The sequence below is a fragment of the Peromyscus eremicus genome, chromosome 1, assembly GCF_949786415.1.
Source record: "Peromyscus eremicus chromosome 1, PerEre_H2_v1, whole genome shotgun sequence".
NCBI classification, from domain to species: Eukaryota; Metazoa; Chordata; class Mammalia; order Rodentia; family Cricetidae; genus Peromyscus; species Peromyscus eremicus.
Window position 1 is genome coordinate 154824094 of NC_081416.1, and position 20223 is coordinate 154844316.

General features: G+C 46.8%; 1 protein-coding gene across 1 annotated transcript in view; it reads left to right on the plus strand.

Moving 5' to 3' along the window:
• Dpy19l3 (dpy-19 like C-mannosyltransferase 3) overlaps positions 1-20223 on the plus strand; it is a 68362-nt gene that overhangs the window by 4324 nt on the left and 43815 nt on the right. Inside the window, exon 3 of the mRNA XM_059274804.1 lies at positions 185-318. Coding sequence (XP_059130787.1) covers positions 185-318 — 134 coding nt within the window. The remainder of the gene's footprint in view (positions 1-184; positions 319-20223) is intronic.

A 20223-nucleotide genomic window follows, 5' to 3' on the forward strand; every position in this document is an offset into this window, starting at 1 on the left:
GTACCCATGAGCAGGCATCGGATCCCTTACAACTGGAGTTTCAGGCAGTTGTGAGCTGCCTGATCTGAGGGCTAGAAACCAAACTCAGGCCTTCTGCAAGAGTAGCAAGTGGTCTTAACAGTGGCACTGTCTCACCTGCCCCAGGTTCTATATTCTTGTTTGATGTGTTTCACTTTCCAAAAAGGTTGTGCCTCGGGAAGGTTCTGGAAGATCCTGTCGTCTGTGGTTGGTGGAATCGTGGCCCTTTGCATTGGACTTCTTACATCTGTCTACCTGGCCACCCTGCATGAGAATGATTTGTGGTTTTCCAATATTAAGGTATGGGCTACTTTGGACTGTTATTATATGATCTACTAATTCATTTTCCCAGTAGCTAGCCATGTAGATGAATGACCAAGACCACACAGTTTTATCATGGGAATCCAACCCACTTTCTTATCCTGGCATGGTAGTGCATGTCTGTAATCCCAGTATTCAGGTAGAAAAAGGAAGATCAGGCATTCAAAGGCTAGCCTGGGTTACATGAGCCCTTATCCTCCCAAAAAAGAAAAGAATCCTGGATCTTGAAAGGTTTTGACTCTAGGGTAAAAAGACTTACGTGTTCGTCATTTAAAAATGGCATCAAAATTTGTATGATCAGATGAGTTTCTTACTCAGTATGGTGGTACCCAAATTGTACCGTCACTAGGGAGGCAGAGGCAGAGAGGTTGAGAGTTGAGGCTAGCCTGGGCTACATAGGAAGCCCCTGTCTGAAAAATAAAGGAAAAAGCACTATGGAGATGAGCACGTTGGTAAAGTGCGTGCTGAGGACTTGAGTTCAGATCTTCAGCACTCTTGTAAAAAGCCAGGTAGACTAGTGCACTCTACAATCTCAGATTCCAGGGAGACAGACGACTTCCGAGGAATGCCACTCAAGGTTGACTTCTGGCCGCCATTCATGTGCACATACAAATACATGTGCCTGTGTATCCCCATACCCTATACACATGCAGAAAGAAGAGAGAGAGAAAGAAAATTGAATTTTGTTATTTTTAATAAATCTAGTTTTACTGTAGTTGTTTTAAACCATAGTATTTGTCAAAACGTGGGTTGTGAAACCGGCATAGTGGACTGCGAGTCATGCTTTTCGATGAAATCCAGTGGAATAGTACAGAGTAGGGTTGCGGGTTGTTTGTTACTTTCAGTTTTGATTGTGTAGATCTGTGTGTGAGCTGGGCCATGGTGGAAAACTTATTTTTTAACTTTTTAATTTTTTTCTGTCTGTTGACTGCGATAGGCAAAAACAAAGGAAGAAACTCAGATGGAGCCCTAATCTCCATCAGGAGCTTCAGACCTTTCTAATATTGTGTGTGCAATGGGTTTGATGGAAAAGCATCGTTTTCTTAGAGTGGGGGGTTGACTCTCTAAATATCATTTTGTTTTCTTTCTGTCTTAGAATATCTAGAGCCTGCCGGTATCGTTTCAGGGCATGTCTGTGTGACACCATAGAAGGAAGTTTTGATCCAAACATGCCTTGCTTTTTTTCCTTATGATTTACTTTATTATTTAGGTATAGTGTGCATACATGTGTGTGCACCTGCCTGTGTGTGCACCTGCCTGTGTGTACACCTGCCTGTGGGTGCACCTGCCTGTGGGTGCACCTGGCTGTGTGTACACCTGCCTGTGGGTACACCTGCCTGTGGGTGCACCTGCCTGTGGGTGCACCAGTCTGTGGGTGCACCTGCCTGTGGATGCACCTGCCTGTGGGTGCACCTGCCTGTGGGTGCACCTGCCTGTGTGTGCACCTGCCTGTGTGTACACCTGCCTGTGGGTGCACCAGTCTGTGGGTGCACCTGCCTGTGTGTACACCTGCCTGTGGGTGCACCTGCCTGTGGGTGCACCTGCCTGTGTGTACACTTGCCTGTGGGTACACCTGCCTGTGGGTGCACCAGTCTGTGGGTGCACCTGCCTGTGGATGCACCTGCCTGTGGGTGCAAATGCCTGGGAGAGACTAGAAAAGGGTATTGGATCCCCTGGAGCTGGAGTCCCAGGTGGTTGTGAGCTGGGAACTGAACCCTGGTCCTTTGGAAGTCAGCAAGTGCACATAATTGCTAAGGCATCTCTCCAGCCACAGGTAATGCTTCTTTATGAACGTTAATGTCTTTATTTAAATAAAGCCTAAAATGCCTCTATGGGACTTTATGGCCAAAGTTAAATTCTGATAGCAGTGTGGCAGGAAGACATGTTGAAAGAACTATTAGTCAAGCTCTTTAAAGTTTATGAGTGGCCTTGCTCACATCCTTAAAGAACCATACTCGATCATCAAGATGCTTGGGTACCCTGGGTCAGAGTAGCCACTGTGCTACTTTTTCAATAGGATTGAGCCCATGTCTTGTGGGTAACACCAAACTAAATGCTGTGGAGAACATGGAGGAACTAACAAAGGCCTCAGCTTGTCTAGTAAATACGTAGTAGACATCTGCAGTATTAAGCATGCACTGTGCCTAACCGTAGCAGTACAAACGAATAAGATGAGACCCTTTCTCCATGTGGGTGATGCTCTTGAGAATAATACAGGCAAGGCTTCGGACAGTGGTACACATCCTGAATCCATGCTCTGACCTGGGTAGAGTTCTAACGAGGCCCACAGGAGGGGCAGGGAAGGTTTCTACACGTACTGGTTAAGGAATCCTGAAGGATGAGTAAAGGAAGAGATCCAGGGAGGGAAAATGAACACCACAGGAGGAACATGTGCTTCAGGCCAGGAGGCAAGGGAGACTTGCATGTGCCAACCGCAGCACAGCCTTGCCGGAGGATAGATGGGCAAAGGGTGACTGAGTGTGGCGACAGCTGATGGTGAAGGGCTCTGCATCTCAGTAGGCTGCAGCGCTTTGCTAGAGAGATGTCTCGGGCTGTGGTGTGGAGAATGGATTGAGGAGGGCAGAATAAAGCTAGAGCCCACCGCTGAGTTAATCCTGTTCAGTGGATTCCATGAGACCTGAATATCCAATTAGGATATCCAATAAGCGATTATCTTCTGTGAGCCAGGCACTCCTCGAGGCCTGAGAATCCGGCATGGACGGAGACTTAATTTTGATGAGGGGCACAAAATCAGAGAGAAAAATCAAAGCAGATGAGTGACTAGGGGCCTCCTTAGAGTCAGGATAAAGCTGAGCTCTCAAGGGTGAGACGTGGTAAGAAGGAAGAAATGCACCACAGGGTAGTGGCTGCAAAGTGGGAGAGAGGTTGGCCAGTCCAGAATCAGGGAGGAGGCTCGTGGGCCAGAATTCTGTGAGCATAGGAAGGAAGGAAAGTAAGACCCTGTCTACACAGCGCAGCTCTGGCTCAGGAGGGAATGAGAGAATTTATTTTGAGCCAAATATGAGTGAGCATGGCCTGGATACGGATTCCTGTTGCTCTGAGTGACACATGCTGCTGTGGAAAAGGTCACAGGAACTCCTCTGGTCACAGATCAGAGGGATCGTGAATCAGTGCATTACCCAGATACTTTGGTGGGGACACCAAGAATGTGGGTATGCTGGGTTTTTTGTTGTTTTTTTTGTTGGTTTTTTGTTTTTGCTTTTTGTGGGTTTTTTTTTTGCCAGCTTGACACAAGCTCGAGTCATCCAGGAAGAGAAAACCTCACTTGAAAAGATGCTTCCAACAGACTGGCCTGGAAGGAAGTCTCTGGGGCATTTTCTTGATTAATGATTGATGTGGGAGTGTTTAGCCCACTGGGGGCAGGGCCATCTCTAGGCAGGTGGTCCCAGGTTGTATAAGAAAGCAGGCTGAGCAAGCCATTAAGCAGCACCCCTCCATAGCCTCAGCTTTAATTCCTTCCTTGAGTTTCTGCCCTGACTTCCCTTCATGAGGAACTGGATGTGTAAGGCAAACCCTTTCCTCCCCAAGTTGGTTTTGGTCGTGGTGTTTTATCACAGCAATAGAAACCTGACTAAGACATGGGTTACAGCAAGGTCTACTGTGGGTTCCAGATGTTGTCTTAGGACATTCGTAGTCTTGAGTCTGGGAGAAGCTGGTGGTTGGCTAAGTGAGTGGATGCCAGAAGTTTCACCTGCTAGACAGACATCCTAGTCAGGGAACGAGGTTGGGGATAGATGGCTGCTGAGACTAAAGACAGCAGGAGATGATTTGGCTCTGGGTCTGCAGCCGTCCATCTCCACAGGCATGGAGCTTCTAGTCAGTTCCTCGATCTGCAGGGCCTTCCACTCAGATGTGCCTTCTTTGGAGAACTTGCGTTTGCACTCCCATTGTGTAGGGGTTCAGAGGATGGGAGGAATTGGAGGAGAAGAGGGAGGGTGGAGTCAGAGGTTTCTAGGAAGTTGGTTTGGAAGGATATTTTGCCGTTTTTTAGGGAAGGTGATTGACAGGGCAGAAAGATAGTAACTGCGGTCTTCTATGAGCAGCTTGGTGGTTGGTTGGCCGCATTTGCCATCCCAGTAACATATGCAGACTGCCAGATGCAGTTCTCTGGGGCGCAGTGACTTCTCTCCAGCTACTACCAGGTATGCCAAACTTCCCAGGTTGAGAACTAGCCCTCGGCAAAACTGCCCTGGCTGCAGACTGGTTGCTGCTGGGCGTGGTTGTGCACACCCTTAATGCCAGCACTTGGGAGGCAGAGGCAGGTGGTTCTCTTGAGTTCGAGGCCAGCCTGGTCTACACAGGTCCACACCAGCCAGGATAACATAGTGAGACCCACTTTCAAAAAGCCAAATTCCGGTTCCAAGTTGAAGGATCCCCAGTTGACTCTCACCTCTAAGCAGTTGGCTATAACTTCTGAGGTGCTCACTAGCCATTCAGGATGAGCAGTTGGCTAGAGTGACACCTGGAATTCAGGGACATGCTGTACTTGAAGGTGACATAAAGATACAGGCTAGAACCAGCGGAAGGGAAAGATGCAGGGTAGTCTAGGATGACCCAAACCCAAGCATCCATTCCCCTTCCTTGTGAGCTCAGGTTGAAGTACTCTCTTGGCACAGTGTAGCAGTGTCTGGTTTGATGCCAGTATACCATCCGAGACAGCTCACCTAAGCTCCAGTGCAGACGAGTGTCTTAGGGTTTCTATTGCTATGATGAAACACCATGACCAAAAGCAACTTGGGGAGGAAAGGGTGTATTTCAGCCTATACTTCCACAGTCCATCATTGAAGGAAGTTAGGGCAGGAACCTGGAGGCAGGAACTCGGGCAGAGGTCATAGTGGAATGCTGACTACTGGCTTACTCCTCATGGCTTGCTCGGTCTCCTTGCTTTTACTTGTGCAGGTGGGACACCACTCACAGTGAGTTAAGCCAGCCCCACACTGATCAAGAAAATACCACAGGCTTTCCCACAGGCCGGTTTGGTGGCCACATTTCCTTAATTGAGGTTCTGTCTTTCATAATGACTCTAGGTGGGGTCAAATTGTCGTGCAAACTAGCTGGCACAAGACTCAGTGGATCCTTGGCCGCAGGCTGAACCCAGTCTGCAGCCTAGAGAGGTCAGAATGATACTGTGTGGCTCAAAGCCCTAACCTTCTAGTTACTGGCGAGGCTTACTGACATCCTGAGTCATCTTCATACAAACAAGAGGCCTATTCTGAGTCAGCAGCATCAGCTGTCAGATGGGGTCTTCAGAAAAAGGGCACTCGTCACTCAGGAGTTAAGGGCTGCCTTCCAGGAGCAGAGGGCTGAGAACAGCTGAATTCTTGATTTCTGGAGTTTGGAAGTTCCTTCCAAGGACAAAGTCTCACTGTGTAGCCCAGGCTGGCTCTGAACCGGCATTCTCCTGCCGCCGCCCCCCAGCTGACTTTCACTACTGAAGGCACTTTCAGAGTTGTCATGCCAAAGGTAGGGAGTTGAGGAAGCTGGATTTGTGGCTCCGAAGGCAGGCACTCCATCTGTGTTGAAAAATGGACATTTTCATATTACCAGCTTGTAGATGTGTGGGTGAGATTGTTTCAGAAGTGTGTAGAATGGGAAGAGAGAAGCCTGGACAGCCTCTTCTGTGCCTCCGATGCCATCTGGGAAGCCACAAGCTGGCATATCCTCTAACAGGTTTCTTCCACCCACCACTCCCTGTCCTATGGAGGCTACAACCAACTCCCCTCCCCACTTTTTATTCAAGCAGTATCTCTTTTTATTTGTTTCGAGACAGGGTTTCTCTGTGTAGCCCCTGGCTGGCCTGGAACTCACTCTGTAGACCAGGCTGGCCTCAAACTCAGAGATCTGCCCTCCTCTGCCTCCTGAGTGCTGAGATTAAAGGTGTGTGCAGTTACTCCTGGCACTAAGCTATTTTTTTAGTGAAAATACTTTCATTTTGAGTACTTGGAATTGTTTATTATTCAGAGACTAAAAATAATTCCTTGAAAGATAAAGAACTCACGTGTTGAGTTTCTGTGTTCCAAATGACTTACTGGTTTACTTTTTACTTGATTTTAGGATAACATCTCACTGCATAGCTCAGGCTAGCCTCCAGCCGTTGGTCCTTCAGACTCAACCTTGAGTGCTGGGATTCCAACAATACACCACCATGCCCTACCTCAATGCCTTGTGTCTTTGTGTTTGTTTCCTTTGAAACACAGTCTCAGTGCCCAGCCCTGGATGGCCTGGTATTGCAGTCCAGGAGAGAAAGTTACAGATTACCATACAAGTAGTATGCCAAGTTGGAGGTCTTTATTAGTTGGCAACCAAGAGTAGGCTCTGGCCCCAAAGAACTCTTGGCCCATATACTGTAATGAGATTGGTGACTGCCCTAATTGTCATCAGAGATACTCTATCCAGTAACTGATGGAAGTAAATACAGAGATCCACAGCCAAGCACTGGGCTGAGCTCCAGGAGTCTTGCTGAGGAGAGGGAGGGGGGATTGTATGAGTCAAAGGGGTCATGATGGGGGAACCCACAGAGACAGCTGACCTGAGCTTGTGGGAGCTCATGGACTCTGGACCAACAGTTAGGGAGCCTGCCTGGGACTGACCTAGGCCCTCTGCCTGTGTGACAGTTGTGTAGCTTGGTCTGTCTGTGAGGCTCCTAGCATGGGATCAGGACCTGTCCCTGGCGCTTAGCTGGCTTTTGGGAACCTGTTCCCCATGCTGGATTACCTTGCCCAGTCTTGAAGCAAGGAGAGGAGCTTGGTCCTGCCTCAACTTGATGTGCCAAGCTTTGTTCAAGCCAATGGGAGGCCTGCCCCTTTCTGAATAGAGGCAAGGAGAAGTGGATGGGGAGGGGAGTAGATGGGAAGGAAGGGAAGGGGAGGAGAGGAGGGAGGGGAAACTGCAGTCGCTAGGTAAAATAAATGAAAAAAATGTTATTTAAAAAAAAAAACAATAAAAAAACAAAACCCCACGGTGACATCATTGTCAGGTGTAGGTCATGGGACCTTTGTAGCTTTTATTTTTTTTTTTCTTACACATGTGGACTATGGTTAGGGTCATGGGAAATCCCAAATGTGTTGTCCAAGAGGACATCGTCGTCGTGGGGTGCTTGGGGCTAAGAAGTGCCTGAGGAGACACAGATTGGAGTCCCGGTAAGATGAGGACAGGATAGTGTCACCTCGTCACTTCACTGGAACACTGAGAATAAACCAGGCTCACCTTGACTGTGTGACAGTTTGCTTCAAAGTGATTTTTGGAATGTTCTTTGCAGCTTTGAATTTGAATTTGAAAAGTGGGAACCTCGAAGCATCAACTTGAAAACCGAAGGGAAAGATACTGGCTTAAGCAATGTAGAAAATCTATTTCGAACCCCATTCTGAGCCTCGCTTATGGGGTAGAGAGCTTATTTCTTCCTGTTCAGTCACTGTAGTTTATTTTCCTTGCCATGAAACTTCAAATGTTATAGATTAAAAAGACACATCCTGTGTGGACTGTCTGCAGTATTCTTGCTACATTTTATGGTGGTTTTTTGTTGTTTTTTTAACTTAGTAAACACCTTAGCTTTAAATCGGCCTTTAAAAGCAGCCTGCCTTTTCTGCGCTTCTTTCTCATAATCAAACAAACCGAAAGGGCACAGTCCATGTTCCTACTCGCTGCCTTGCCCTCCAAGCCCAGTGCATTATTGGGGCCAAGTAAATAAGCTTGTGTGTGAAGCAGGGTGGACCTCTGGGGTTGCAGGAAGGGAAAGCAGAGGAACGGGGAGGCAGCCGGCTGCTGGGAAGATCTGCCTGGAGGTGGACCGGAAGGAGCAGCTTAGCTTGCCTGATGGGATGCTGTGAGTCCTGGCAAGTGGGAGACAGCCAGTGCATTTTAGTGGTCAGGGTCAGCAGAGGCTGTAGGAAAGCCATGTTGCTGTTATGCTTCTATTTATTGAACGTTTATTATGCTTTATTTGTTGTTGTTAGACGTGCTATAGTGTGATGGCGAAACAGACTTTCAGATGAAAAATACTGCGTAAGACTCACTACTGCTTTTTGTTTGTTTGTTTATAATGATATCGTTTCCTCCTTCCCTCCCCTTTAAGCCTTCCCAAATGCTTAAATTCCTGGCCTCTATTTTCATTAATTGTTGTTATAAGTAGGGAAGGGCACACCAGTTGATTATCAATACCAGATGATCAGCCCTGAAAACATACATACAAATAGCATTATAGAGATTGAGCAGGTTGTACTTATGTATTTAGGAATACACACACACACACACACACACACACACACACACACACGGAACACAAAAAGGGGGAAAACTTTTGAGTGCTGAAGGTGAAAATGTGGTTTAGTGGTAGAGCATTTGTCTAGTTTGTGCATGTCTGGTTTTCATTTCTGCCACCACCACCACAGAAAAGTATTTTCCTCTTCCATTTTTCATCCTACATGCATATGTATTTTACCTAGCAAACCCAATATCATATGTACAATTGCCGTATCTGATTTCTTACACAGACACTTACACGTCTTCACCAAGCTTGTACCATTATTAGATTAAAAATGTATGCCTATAGAATTCCACAGATTTGACACTCGTATACTCTTATTTATTTCACTCTTTGAATGTGCCCCAATTTTGGAGAGTTAGATTGTTTCTAATTGTGTCATTAAATTCCAAAATTACTTACTTAACTTCTCACTTTGAAGTGGTAGTAAAAACATGTCACTTTCTACTCGTCTTGAAATTGTGTCAGGACAATTAAGGAAAATGAAGAGAGCCGGATTCTCTTTCCCCTCTCTCCCTCCCATCTAAGGCTGCGCATGCAAAGCATACTCTACCACACTGTGCCCCGGACTTTGTATCTCCTGAGTCTCAAAGTCCTGTTATCCCAATTCCAGGCAAAACCAGTGAGGTCCAGAGAGTGTCAAAGGTGCTGACCTGACAGAGGGCTCTCCAGCTCCACCATCCGGTGAGGTTACCGAGTATAGATAGGCCTGAGGTACTGGCGTGTCCGCCCATGCCCTGATGGGGGCCCTGGGGACAGGCACAAGGAGCCACAAAGCAGTTCCTAGATGTGCCTCTGTGAACAAGAATGGAGCTAGGCAGTATGAAGGGAGTCCTAACAGGGTTTGACTGTATCTGTAGGACGTGGGATTTAGTAGAACAGAAGCTGCTGTTTGGACAACCCCAACATTGCCAATCACTGCTGACTAAACTCAGGGGAGGAACTAAAGAAATCATTCTTAAGGTCTCACTATGTTGCCCTGGCTGGCGTGGGATCCACTATGAAGAGTAGGCTGACCTTGAACTCAGATTTCTCCCTGTCTCTGACTCTGCTTCCTGAGGGCTAGGATTTAAGTCATGCACCACCAGGGCAGGCTAAGAAATCACTGTTGAAAAGCAGCCTCTCTCCTAAAGTGACTTTGCTGGTGTGAGTATGCCCCTTACCTCTCTCCACCAGAGCCTTTTTGGAAAGAACTGATCAAGGAAGAATTTGTCAGTTATATTTACAATGATTAATTACCCAGAAAGAGTCAGCAGAAGATTGTGAAATGATACAGTAGGAGAAAGGGGGAGAAGAAACCAGCAAAACTTGATAGCAAGGGCTTGAAGATAGAGACCACATAGATCACAAATAGCCAGGCACAGTGGTGAGGCCTGAAACCCCATCACTCAAGAGGCTAAGGCAGGAGGATCGAATTTAAGGCCAGCCTCAACTACACAGTGAGACCGTGTCCCCAAAATAAAGAGTATTTGCCAATTTGGAAGATAGACTTTTTACAATTGAATTTATGTTTATGAATATGAGTGCTTGCCAGCAGGTCTGTCTGTGTACCAGAAGAGAGCATCAGATTGCCTGGAACTGTCCAGTGGATGTGCACCTCCACCTGGGCACAGATCCTCTGCAAGTGCTCCTACTCACTGTGGTAGTTTGAAAGAAAATGGCTCCCAAAGGCCCATAGGGAGTGGCACTGTTAGGAGTGGGTGTGGCCTTGTTGGAGGAAGTATGTCACTGTGGGGCGGGCATTGAGGTCTTTGCTCAAGCTATACCTAGTGTGGTACAAGTTGCTTCTGCTGCCTGTGAATCAAGATGTAGAACTCTCAGCCCCGTCTCCAGCACCATATCTGCCTGCATGCTGCCATGCTCCCCGCCATGACAATACTAAACTAAACCTCTGAAACTGTAAGCCAGTCCCAATTAAATGTTTTCCCTTTTTTTTTTGGTTTTTTGAGACAGGGTTTCTCTGTGTAGCTTTGCGCCTTTCCTGGAACTCACTTGGTAGCCCAGGCTGGCCTCAAACTCACAGAGATCCGCCTGACTCTGCCTCCCGAGTGCTGGGATTAAAGGCGTGTGCCACCACCGCCCAGCAACTGTTTTCCTTTATAAGCGTTGCCATGGTCATGGTGTCTCTTGTAGAAACCCTACACTGAGCCGTCTCTCTACCCCCAGTCTGTGCTTTTTAAAAAGAGACAGAGGAAGGCCACAAAGGGAAAGGAAGCAAGAGTCGACAGAATTTAGAAAAGAAAGTAGGACCAAACAGGGTTCAGCATCCTGCAGGTTCGTCTGTGGAAAGCACAGAGGAAGAGTTGGACAGGCGGGGAAATGGAAGCAGTGGGGAGAAATGTGTCACGTGTTGGAGGGGAAGAGGCAGCCAGGAAGGACAAAGCAAACATGCAGCACTGGTGTCCCAACAAAGAGAAGGGGACGGGTGACAGAAACTTGTCACCGAAAATTCAAGGATAAAGGGAAATTTGGGTATACAAATTGAAAGGACATAGTTGGTCCTAGGGAATGTTAACCCAGCAAAACCGTTAGCCTGAAGTAACACTATGAAAACATGATATGGCAGAGCAAACCTGTAATCCAGCAATTGAGAGGAAGAGTCAAGAAGATCAGAGGTTCAAGGTCATCCTGGGCTACATAATGGGTTTGAAGCCAGCCTGGGATCCATGAGACGGTTTGTGTGTGTGTATTCACATGCACTAATTCTGAGCCACTGAGATGGCCTGGTGTGTAGAAGCAGTTTGGACATAAGCCTGATGATCTGAGTTTGATTCCTGGAATCCATGTAAAGAGGGGGAAAGAGCCAATTCTACAAAGTTGCCCACTGAACTCCATGCATGTGAGGTGTGCACAGAAGATTAAAAAGTATAGAGCAGTATGACATTGTAAGACTTAGCACTGGGGATATATCTAAGTGGTGAGTGATTTCATAGCATACACAGCCCCTCAGTTTCAGAGAGAGAGAAGAGTAAGGAGATGGATTGCGGGACTTAATAAAGGAGCCAGTGGGCATTATGGATCACATGACCTGAGAGGAGAGTCATGGGTTTCCATGATCACATGCGAAACTCAGGGACCATGAATGGAATTCAGTGTGGTGGTACATACCTGTAATACATACAACACTCAAGAGGCTGAGGCAGGAGGATCACAAGTTAGAGCTAATCTAGGCCTACAATAGTGATTTGCATATTAGCCTGTCACAAATTTTTTTAAATTTTGAATGATGCTTATAGAATATTCTAAGTGATTTACATGTTAACTTATTTCATCGTATTAAAGGCATTGTCGTAGTTACTGTTCTCACTGTTCTGTGAGGAGACGCCACAACCAAGGCAACTTTTTAAAGAGAAAACATTTAACTGGGGGATTATTTACAGTTTAGAGGTTTAGTCCGTTGTCACCATGGGAGAGAGCATGGCAGCTTACATGGCTCTAGAATAGTAGCTGAGAGCTATATCCTGATCTGAAGGCCAAGAGAGAGAGCCTGAGCCCGTCATGGGCTTTTGAACCCTAATGCCCACCCCTAGTGACACACCTTCTCCAATAAGGCCACACTCCAGTGAGTCCACACCTAATCCTTCTAATCCTTTCAAATAATGCCACTCCCTGGTGACTAAGCATTCAAATATATGAGCTTATGCTGGCATTCTTATTCAAACCACCACTGAAAGAGGAACTATTTAACCCAGCCTTTAGATAGAAGTGGGGCATGGCAGTGTACTCAGTTTTAATCCCAGTACTCAGGAGGCAGAATCCGGCAAATAGAGGCCAGTCTGGTCTATGGAGTGAGTTCCAAGCCAGCCAAGGCTATATAGCTAGACTTCATCTCAAAAAAAAAAAAAAAAAGTGTGTGTGTGTGTGTGTGTGTGTGTGAGAGAGAGAGAGAGAGAGAGAGAGAGAGAGAGAGAGAGAGAGAGAGAGAGAGAGAAACAAGAAAAAAATGTCATAAATGCTATCAGTGGAACTCGCATTTATTTACTGTAGGACCAAGGCTACATAACACTACAGCACAAAGTGTATTGGATGTAAGCAGCCCAGGCTGACATGTGTAATGAAGTAATGATTGATTGTGTAATATAATGACCTAGTAATGATATGATAGTAGTAACATGGCACATGAAAAGAAAAATGAGAGAAAGGTAGTGGAGACATCTTAGTGGAGACTTTCTTTTATATAGCTAGAAGCAAAATTTATCTATAAATATGTGTCTATTCCAATCTGGTAAGCTGAACTGGGGATGGGTCTCAGTAGAGAGCTTGCATAGCATGCAGAAAGCCCTGGCTTATCTCCAGCATCATGTAAACTGTGCACACCTATAACCTCAGTCCTGGGTGCTGGAAGTGAGATGATCAGAAGTTCAAGGACATCTTCAACTACGTAGAGATTTTTGAAGTCACCCTGAGCTACATGATAAATCAACAAATAGATCTGAGTTTTGTAATACATCCCTGTAATCCTACCGCTTAGGAAGTGGAAATAGGAGAATTGAGAGACCTGGGTTCAAGACCAGCCTGGGCTCCATAGTGATACTGTCTCAAAATACATATCCCCATAGGTGTGTTTATGAAAGAAAACTACCCAAAAGCTCAGAAGAAGTATACACAGCATACCATCACAGTTACTCATTGCAGAACATCAGTAGCTAGTACACAGAGACGTAAATAAGTTGTCCTGTGTTGTAGTTAAGAAAGTCACCCAGTAAACCTCCCCAATTAAAAGCAGGACACACACACACACACACACACACACACACACACACACACACACACGGGGAGGGGGAAGAATGAATCAAAGAAGCATTCCCAAAAGCAGGACAGAAGATGCATGAACACAAGTATATCGGATATATCCAAACTTATTATTATTATTTTTAATTGAAACAGGGTCTCACTACTCCTGGCTGGCCTGGAACTCATATTGTAGACCAGGCCGGCCTCAAACTTACAGGTGTGCACTACCGTATCTGATTTCCACACTTTTATTTTTAAGTTACTCATATAGGTGTGTGTATATGCAAGCACATGAGTGCTATGTCCCCAGAGCCAGTAAAGGGCATTGGATGCCCCGGAACTGTAATGCCAGGCAATTGTGAGCCTGCTAATGTGGGTGCTGGGAACTGAACCTGGGTCTGCTACCAGAGCAGGAAGTGCTCTGGATGGCTGAGCCATCTCTCTGGCTCCCCAGAGTTTGTTTTGTTTTGTTTTTGACAGAGAACGTAGAAAGACTTTATTCTCTCAGTAAAGTAAACACTCAGGCTCCTGCCTCAGGATAGTGTGACAGTTTCCTCTTTGATGCATTCATTCCTTTAAATAAAAATTCAAGCTAACTGAAAACAAAACTCCTTGCTGCTTGTAATGAGTGTCACCCCATCCTTCCCCTCCTCCACTTTCCCTTCACTTTATTGTACCCCTGAGGACTGAAGCCAGGGCCTTCTACATTGCAGACAGGTGCCTGAAAGTCGTTCTTAAACAATTCTTGGAGCACAAGGGAAGGAATGTGGAATGTTTAGAAATTAGAAATGAAATCCAGGAAGCAGAGATGTATTTCAAAGCAGTGTGCGGAGTTTTGTTGTTTTAAATAGTATAATGTAGAACAGGAATGAAGCACCCAGAAGTGAATGGAATATTCCTTCGTGGAATTGCAGAGTAAACAATCGGGCAAAAGGAGGGCTACAGCTAAGTAGTAGATCAATAAACAGGAAACCGTTTGGTGAAAATGAAAGCTATCGGGGCTGCAGAGATGGCTCAGTGGTTAGAGCACTGGCTGTTCTTCCAGAGGTCCTGAGTTCAATTCCCAGCAACCACATGGTGGCTCACAACCATCTATAATGAGATCTGGTGCCCTCTTCTGGCCTGCAAGGACACATACAGACAGAATACTGTATGTATAATAAATAAATAAATCAAAAAAAAGAAAAGGAAGAAAGAAAGAAAAGAAAAGAAAAAGCTGTCGGTTTGGTCTTGTCCACCAAAGCACAAAGATGGAAGAAATGAAATAGAAGTCCAAAAACTAAAAACCGGAAGCAGGTCATGACGGCACGGGTAGCATGCCTACGCAAATCTGAGGTCTTAGAAAAAAGTGGATTTAATTCTAGGAAGATAAGAATGGCCAAATGTGGCCCCAGAAAACAATTTCTGTAATTTTAATAGAGCATAATTTGCCATTCTTTACCCTAAAAATACCAGGCACTAGTGATTTTTTTTTTCAAGTGAGAAATGTTCCCTGCACTAGGGATGCAAGTAAGGACTCTGCCCATTAGGTAAATGATCTCCTTCTGAGCTGTACCCCCTCCTTCTGAGCTGTACCCCCGGCCCCTCGCTGGTGGAGTCTAGACAGGCGCTTCACTCTTGAGCCGTAGCTGTAGACACCTAAACTCTTAAACAAACAAACAAACAAACCCAAAACCAAATACTCCGGTGGTTTCCAACCGTTCTAGAACACATTCTACAAAGCCGTTGCAGTGCCGACATGGAGCTGCAGCTGGTTTTCCTTGTGTTACTTAGCATCTGTGCAGTGACTGAGAACACAGAACTGGCCAATGCTGAACTCCTAGAGGAAACATGTTTATACACACACACACACACACACACACACACACACACACACGACATAGATTATAACCTGAAGTCCTGAAGCCCTCCTCCTCATAGAGTATATTTTATTTTATGAAAGGTAAGTTGAGGTTCAAAAGGATTGAGTGATGTCACTGTTTCTCCATGCTACAGCTGGAGTGGGAACCCTGTCCAGCTGACATCAGAGCTGAGGTCCTTGCTACACTGACCCTGTTCTCTTCATCCTCTGTTCATCTTTGTGTGAGAGCTGAAAAGGGCGACTGACTCCACCTAGGACCCCCGAACGCTGGGCATCATGACTTTGTCGCAGCCCTGTGCTCATGCACAGATGACTGCGTGTATACTGGGCGCACTGCGTTTCGGACATGAGGCCTCTGCAGCTCTGAGATCACAGGTGTGGATTACCAGGCCCAGCTCCCAGCTCAGATCTTCACAAGGCGGCCGCCTTCAGTCCTCATCCCGCCTGGGGACTTGAGGACAACAAGCCTTCACACCGTACCTGACTGGTTCTTGTGCCTTAGCTGTGCCTTTGGCTTCTCTGCGCCTCTGCTGACGCAGGCGCTCTGCCATTGATGTTTGCACCTTTGCTCCCATCTGGGGCATGCGTCCGCTGTGCCCTCTTCCTTTTGAGCTACTGTAGTCCCTGTTCTTCTCTCATGGTTCTTTCTGGAACCCTTTGCAACTGGGCTTGAGTACACAGTCCTGCTCTAAAAAGGCGTTTAGTAAAATGACCAGTGATCTCCAAGATGCTAAACCCGGTAGTAGTCACTCAGCCTTGCTTGGACTTGGTCTTCCAGGACATACTTCTTTGGGATTGGCTCCTGCCTCTGCCACTGAGCCCGAGGGGCTTCTAATGCTGCTCCTCGGCCTCTGACCTCCTGATGGCTGAAACCCCAGGTCTCTTCCATCCACCCTCGTTTTTAAGATCTGCGTGCTGGTGGCTCCCAGTGAGGACCCCACTCAGGTATTCCCCTGAAATCCAGACCTGTGCATCAGCCCCTTAGTTGGCCACCTTCTTCTGGTGTCCAGTGGGCATTTCAGATGCAGCAGGCCAAAGCCCTGGCAGCTAGGAGCCGCCTCGGCGTTTTTCACATCTGCAGCTCACAACTTCATGTCTGGCTGGCATAGGCCAGAAGGCTTGGAAAGATCTTGTTCGTTCAGACCCTACATGAAGTCGCTCAGCAAATCCCACTCTTACACACGTGCGATGTCCAGAAGGTGACTGCCTCGAGACTGTGCCTTTTCTCTGCCTGTGTGACTGCTGCAGCCCCTAATGCAAGCCCAGCTTTGCTGCTTTTTTTTTTAAACCGAGTATAAACAGTGGCTTTTGTTGTGAGATGTCAAACATGCCGCCATTGCGCTCGGCTCCATTCACCTGCCAGGACTCTTTGTTTGCCCCAGCTCTGAGTTGCTCCCCTTCCCTCCAGTCCCCTCCCTCCACTCCACATAGCCACCCTTTTCTGTCTCACATATGTGTGCTGTATGTATAGATCCTGCACGTGAGGGAATGTCTGCACTGTTGATCTTTCTGAAGCTGGCTTATTTCACCCAGTGGTCCAGGCGGACCGCTCTGAACTCTGCAAACCTCTAGGGGCTGGAGGGATGCCTCAGTGGTTAAAAGTAGTTATTGTAACTCCAGCTCCTTGGGATCTGACACCTTCTGCCCACCGTGGACACCTGCACAAACGTAGCCTACACTCACACGTATACACGTAACTATATAAAGTATACGTACTATATAAGGGTGTGTGTGTGTGTGTGTGTCCGAGCATGGTGGTACATGTCTGTAATCCTAGCATGAGGCAGAAGCACAAAGATCAGTCAGTGCCCGCCAGCCTGGCCTACCTAGTGAGTGTAAAAACAAACTCCTGACTCCTCTGCACACTTCACTCTTCCTAGCTGGCAAGTACAGGCCCAGAATGAATCTGTGTCACCTATGGGAGCAGAAGAGGCCCCCTCTATTACCTCCTTCCAGCCCTTAGTACCCACTCTTCCTGTACCCTCATCTGCATTCAGGCCGCCTTGCCTTCCTGCCTATTTCTGGTACTTGTGTGTGGTTCTGTATGATTGGCAGGTCCTTCCCTCAGGTATCCACTGGCCACAGTTACCTCTAGATCTCTGCTCAGATACCATCCCATCACATTGTCTTTTTTTTTTTTTTTTAGACACGGTTAAACTATATATACCTATATCTAGCCTGGAACTCACTATGCAAACCAGGAACTCACAGAGATCCCCCTGCCTCAGCCAAGTGCTGAGATTAAAGGTGTGCACCACCACACCCACACCTAGCTACTTTAAAAAAAAAAAAAAATTTTTAGATTCATTTTACGCATGTAAGTGTTTTACCTGCGTGTGTGTGTGTGTGTGTGTGTGTGTGTGTGTGTGTGTGTGTGCGCGCGCGCGCCACATGTGTACCTGGTAACAGGGGAAGTCAGAGGTCAGGGTTAGATCCCCTGGAACTGGACTTAGGAGCAGCCGCGAGCATTTTCCTTTGTTCTCCATGCACTGTTCCTTGTTCCTCTGGGTCTAGGACTGGCTTCTTAGACTCCTTTGTTTCCACCTACTCCAAGCTTGTTCGGCTCTCCTGGCTTCTTCCCAGTCCGTTTCCACGGGCTTCTGTTTCGCCAGTACGGCTTTATAGGTTTCCTGCTGCAGGATTCGCAAACTTCTTCACATCAAGGTGTCTCTGGAATAGCCGGGGTTGATCGGCAGCTGCCGACGGCTGCCAGGCAGGCCCAGTGCGCGCTGGTAAAGCCTGCAAGACTTAACCTTCTCACCAACGCTGCTTGTCAGCTGTCACGTGTCACAGCTCTAATCAAGTCTGGGGCAGGAATCCTCACATCTAACAGATGGATGTGAATTTAACCAGACAATAAACCATGTACGTGCCGTAAGTATGTTTGCCAAGGGCATGGTTCCCAGTGTGGGCTTTCTGCACAGCTGTCTTCCCTTGAACTCCGGTTTCTTGGTGAGATGATTTGTTAGCCTAACTCTGTAACAGCGTTTCAGAGAGCTAATGGGTCGTCGGCATCTCCATTCCCAGCAGCCTAATTGGGGGTAGGGAGAGGATAGTCTATCAACACGAGTTACTGATATGAGATATTTTAAATGAGCTTGATGTGTTCCCAAACTGGGTGTCATTTGTCTCGAAGGGCGTGATAACCTTTCAGGCATGGCCAGCCACTTGCTCGCACACCCCTGGGGTACAGACCAGGGACTGTGTTTTCACCTTTTAGTATTTAAATTACTATCCAAGCTATTACTGCAGTGCTTTTAGGCATTCAGATCTCTAAAACTACAATGCACAGGGTCTAGAGAGATGGGTTGGAGGTCAAGAGCACTGGCTGCTGTCCTAGAGGACCATAGTTCAGTTTCCAGCACCTGTACTGTCTGCTCATAACAGCCTGGAACTCTAGCATCCAGAGGCCTGACACCCTCTGCCGGCTCTGGTTTGTGCTTGTGGGTCCGTGCGTGCGCGCGCACACACACACACACACACACACACACACACACACACACACACAAAAGAGAATCCAGTTCATCCGTCTGTCTGCTTCTTTCTATCATTATTTTCAGACACGTTTTTATTCTTTTACCAAACACTGCTCTCCCCTCCAGGACCTATGCAAATTAAAATGGGGAGTATCTGTCCACTTTGCATTCTACAGAGGGTAACTTCGACGGATGTACATTTTCATTGGTGCAAACCACCAGCCAGAGTATAAATTGCTGTAGAACTGGGAAAGTGTTTGAGTGAAGCAGATGTTCTCTTAGCGTGAAGCAGATGTAAAACTTGCGAGTGTCTGTCTAATAAAGGATAGCATTTGGTTTGAGACAGCTGGTGCCAGGATTACCAATTAATCATGTTTGAATGCGTTTTTCACTAATTAGATCCCCCTTTGGTTTTTACTGTTCTGGGTGTAGTAAAGAGGGGGGAAGGGCGTAAAAGCTTTCCACTTTTTACACTTTGAATAACCCCCATCTTTATAAGACTTTTTTTTTTTTTTTTTTTTTTTAATTCTTAGAATCCTATTGGAAATGAAGCCCAAAGATGTGAATGAATGACTGAGCTGGCTCCCTCACTGAAACTATAGGTTTGAAGTTAGGGTCTTCTGGAAGGCAGTAGCTGGCACTGTGAACACTCAAACGCAGCTGGAAAAAAGAGGAGTGTAATTACACTTAATGTGGGTTTATTTTTGTTTTATTCTTTTGCATGGACAAAAGCTAGTATTTGCTCAGTTATCATCCATAGGCAGTCTCCACGGTTATCTGAGTGGGAGTTTGAACAGGACAGAAACATGGGGTACCAGTTTGGTTTTATATGCTCAAAAGCGATAGAGCATGTGTTCACAAAGATGAAAGATGGCTAGGTTGGTGTCATTATTGAGAAAGGTCACCTCTTTCAGCTGCACCACTATGGAGGCAGAGGAGGCGGGCTGGCCCCAGAGTCCTTTCCAGGAAGCAAGGGTGCCGAGGCTGATAGTTGTGGTTTTGTTCTGTTTTGCTTTTGCGCTACAGGAATGGAACCCATGTGTAGACCAGGCTAGTCTGCACTCCTGGGCTGCATCTACAGCAGTATTTGTTGTTGTTTGTCCTCTTTTTCAGGACAGAGTTTCTCTGTGTAGCTCTGGCTGTCTTGGAACTCGCTCTGTAGACCAGGCTGGCCTTGAGCTTGCAGAGATCCACCTGCCTCTGCCTCCCAAGAGCTGGGATTAAAGGCGTGTGCCAAACACCTCCAGCCCTTTTAAAACTTTTATTTTGAGATGAAGTCTCACTATGTAGCCCAGGCTGGCCTTCCAACTTGTGATCCTCCTGTCTCCACCTTCTGGGTACTGGAACTACACACCCGAGCCAGCCCGCCTAGCAAACTCCTCTTCCTCATCTTCCTCTCCTTCCTGTCTCCCTTTCTCTTTCCCTCCTTCACAGCCTTCCCCCTCATTCGTGCTCTTCCTCCCCTCCTTCCCTCCCTCCTTCATTCCTCCTCCTCTCTCTCCTTCTCTTCTTTAATGCACAACTTCCCCAAG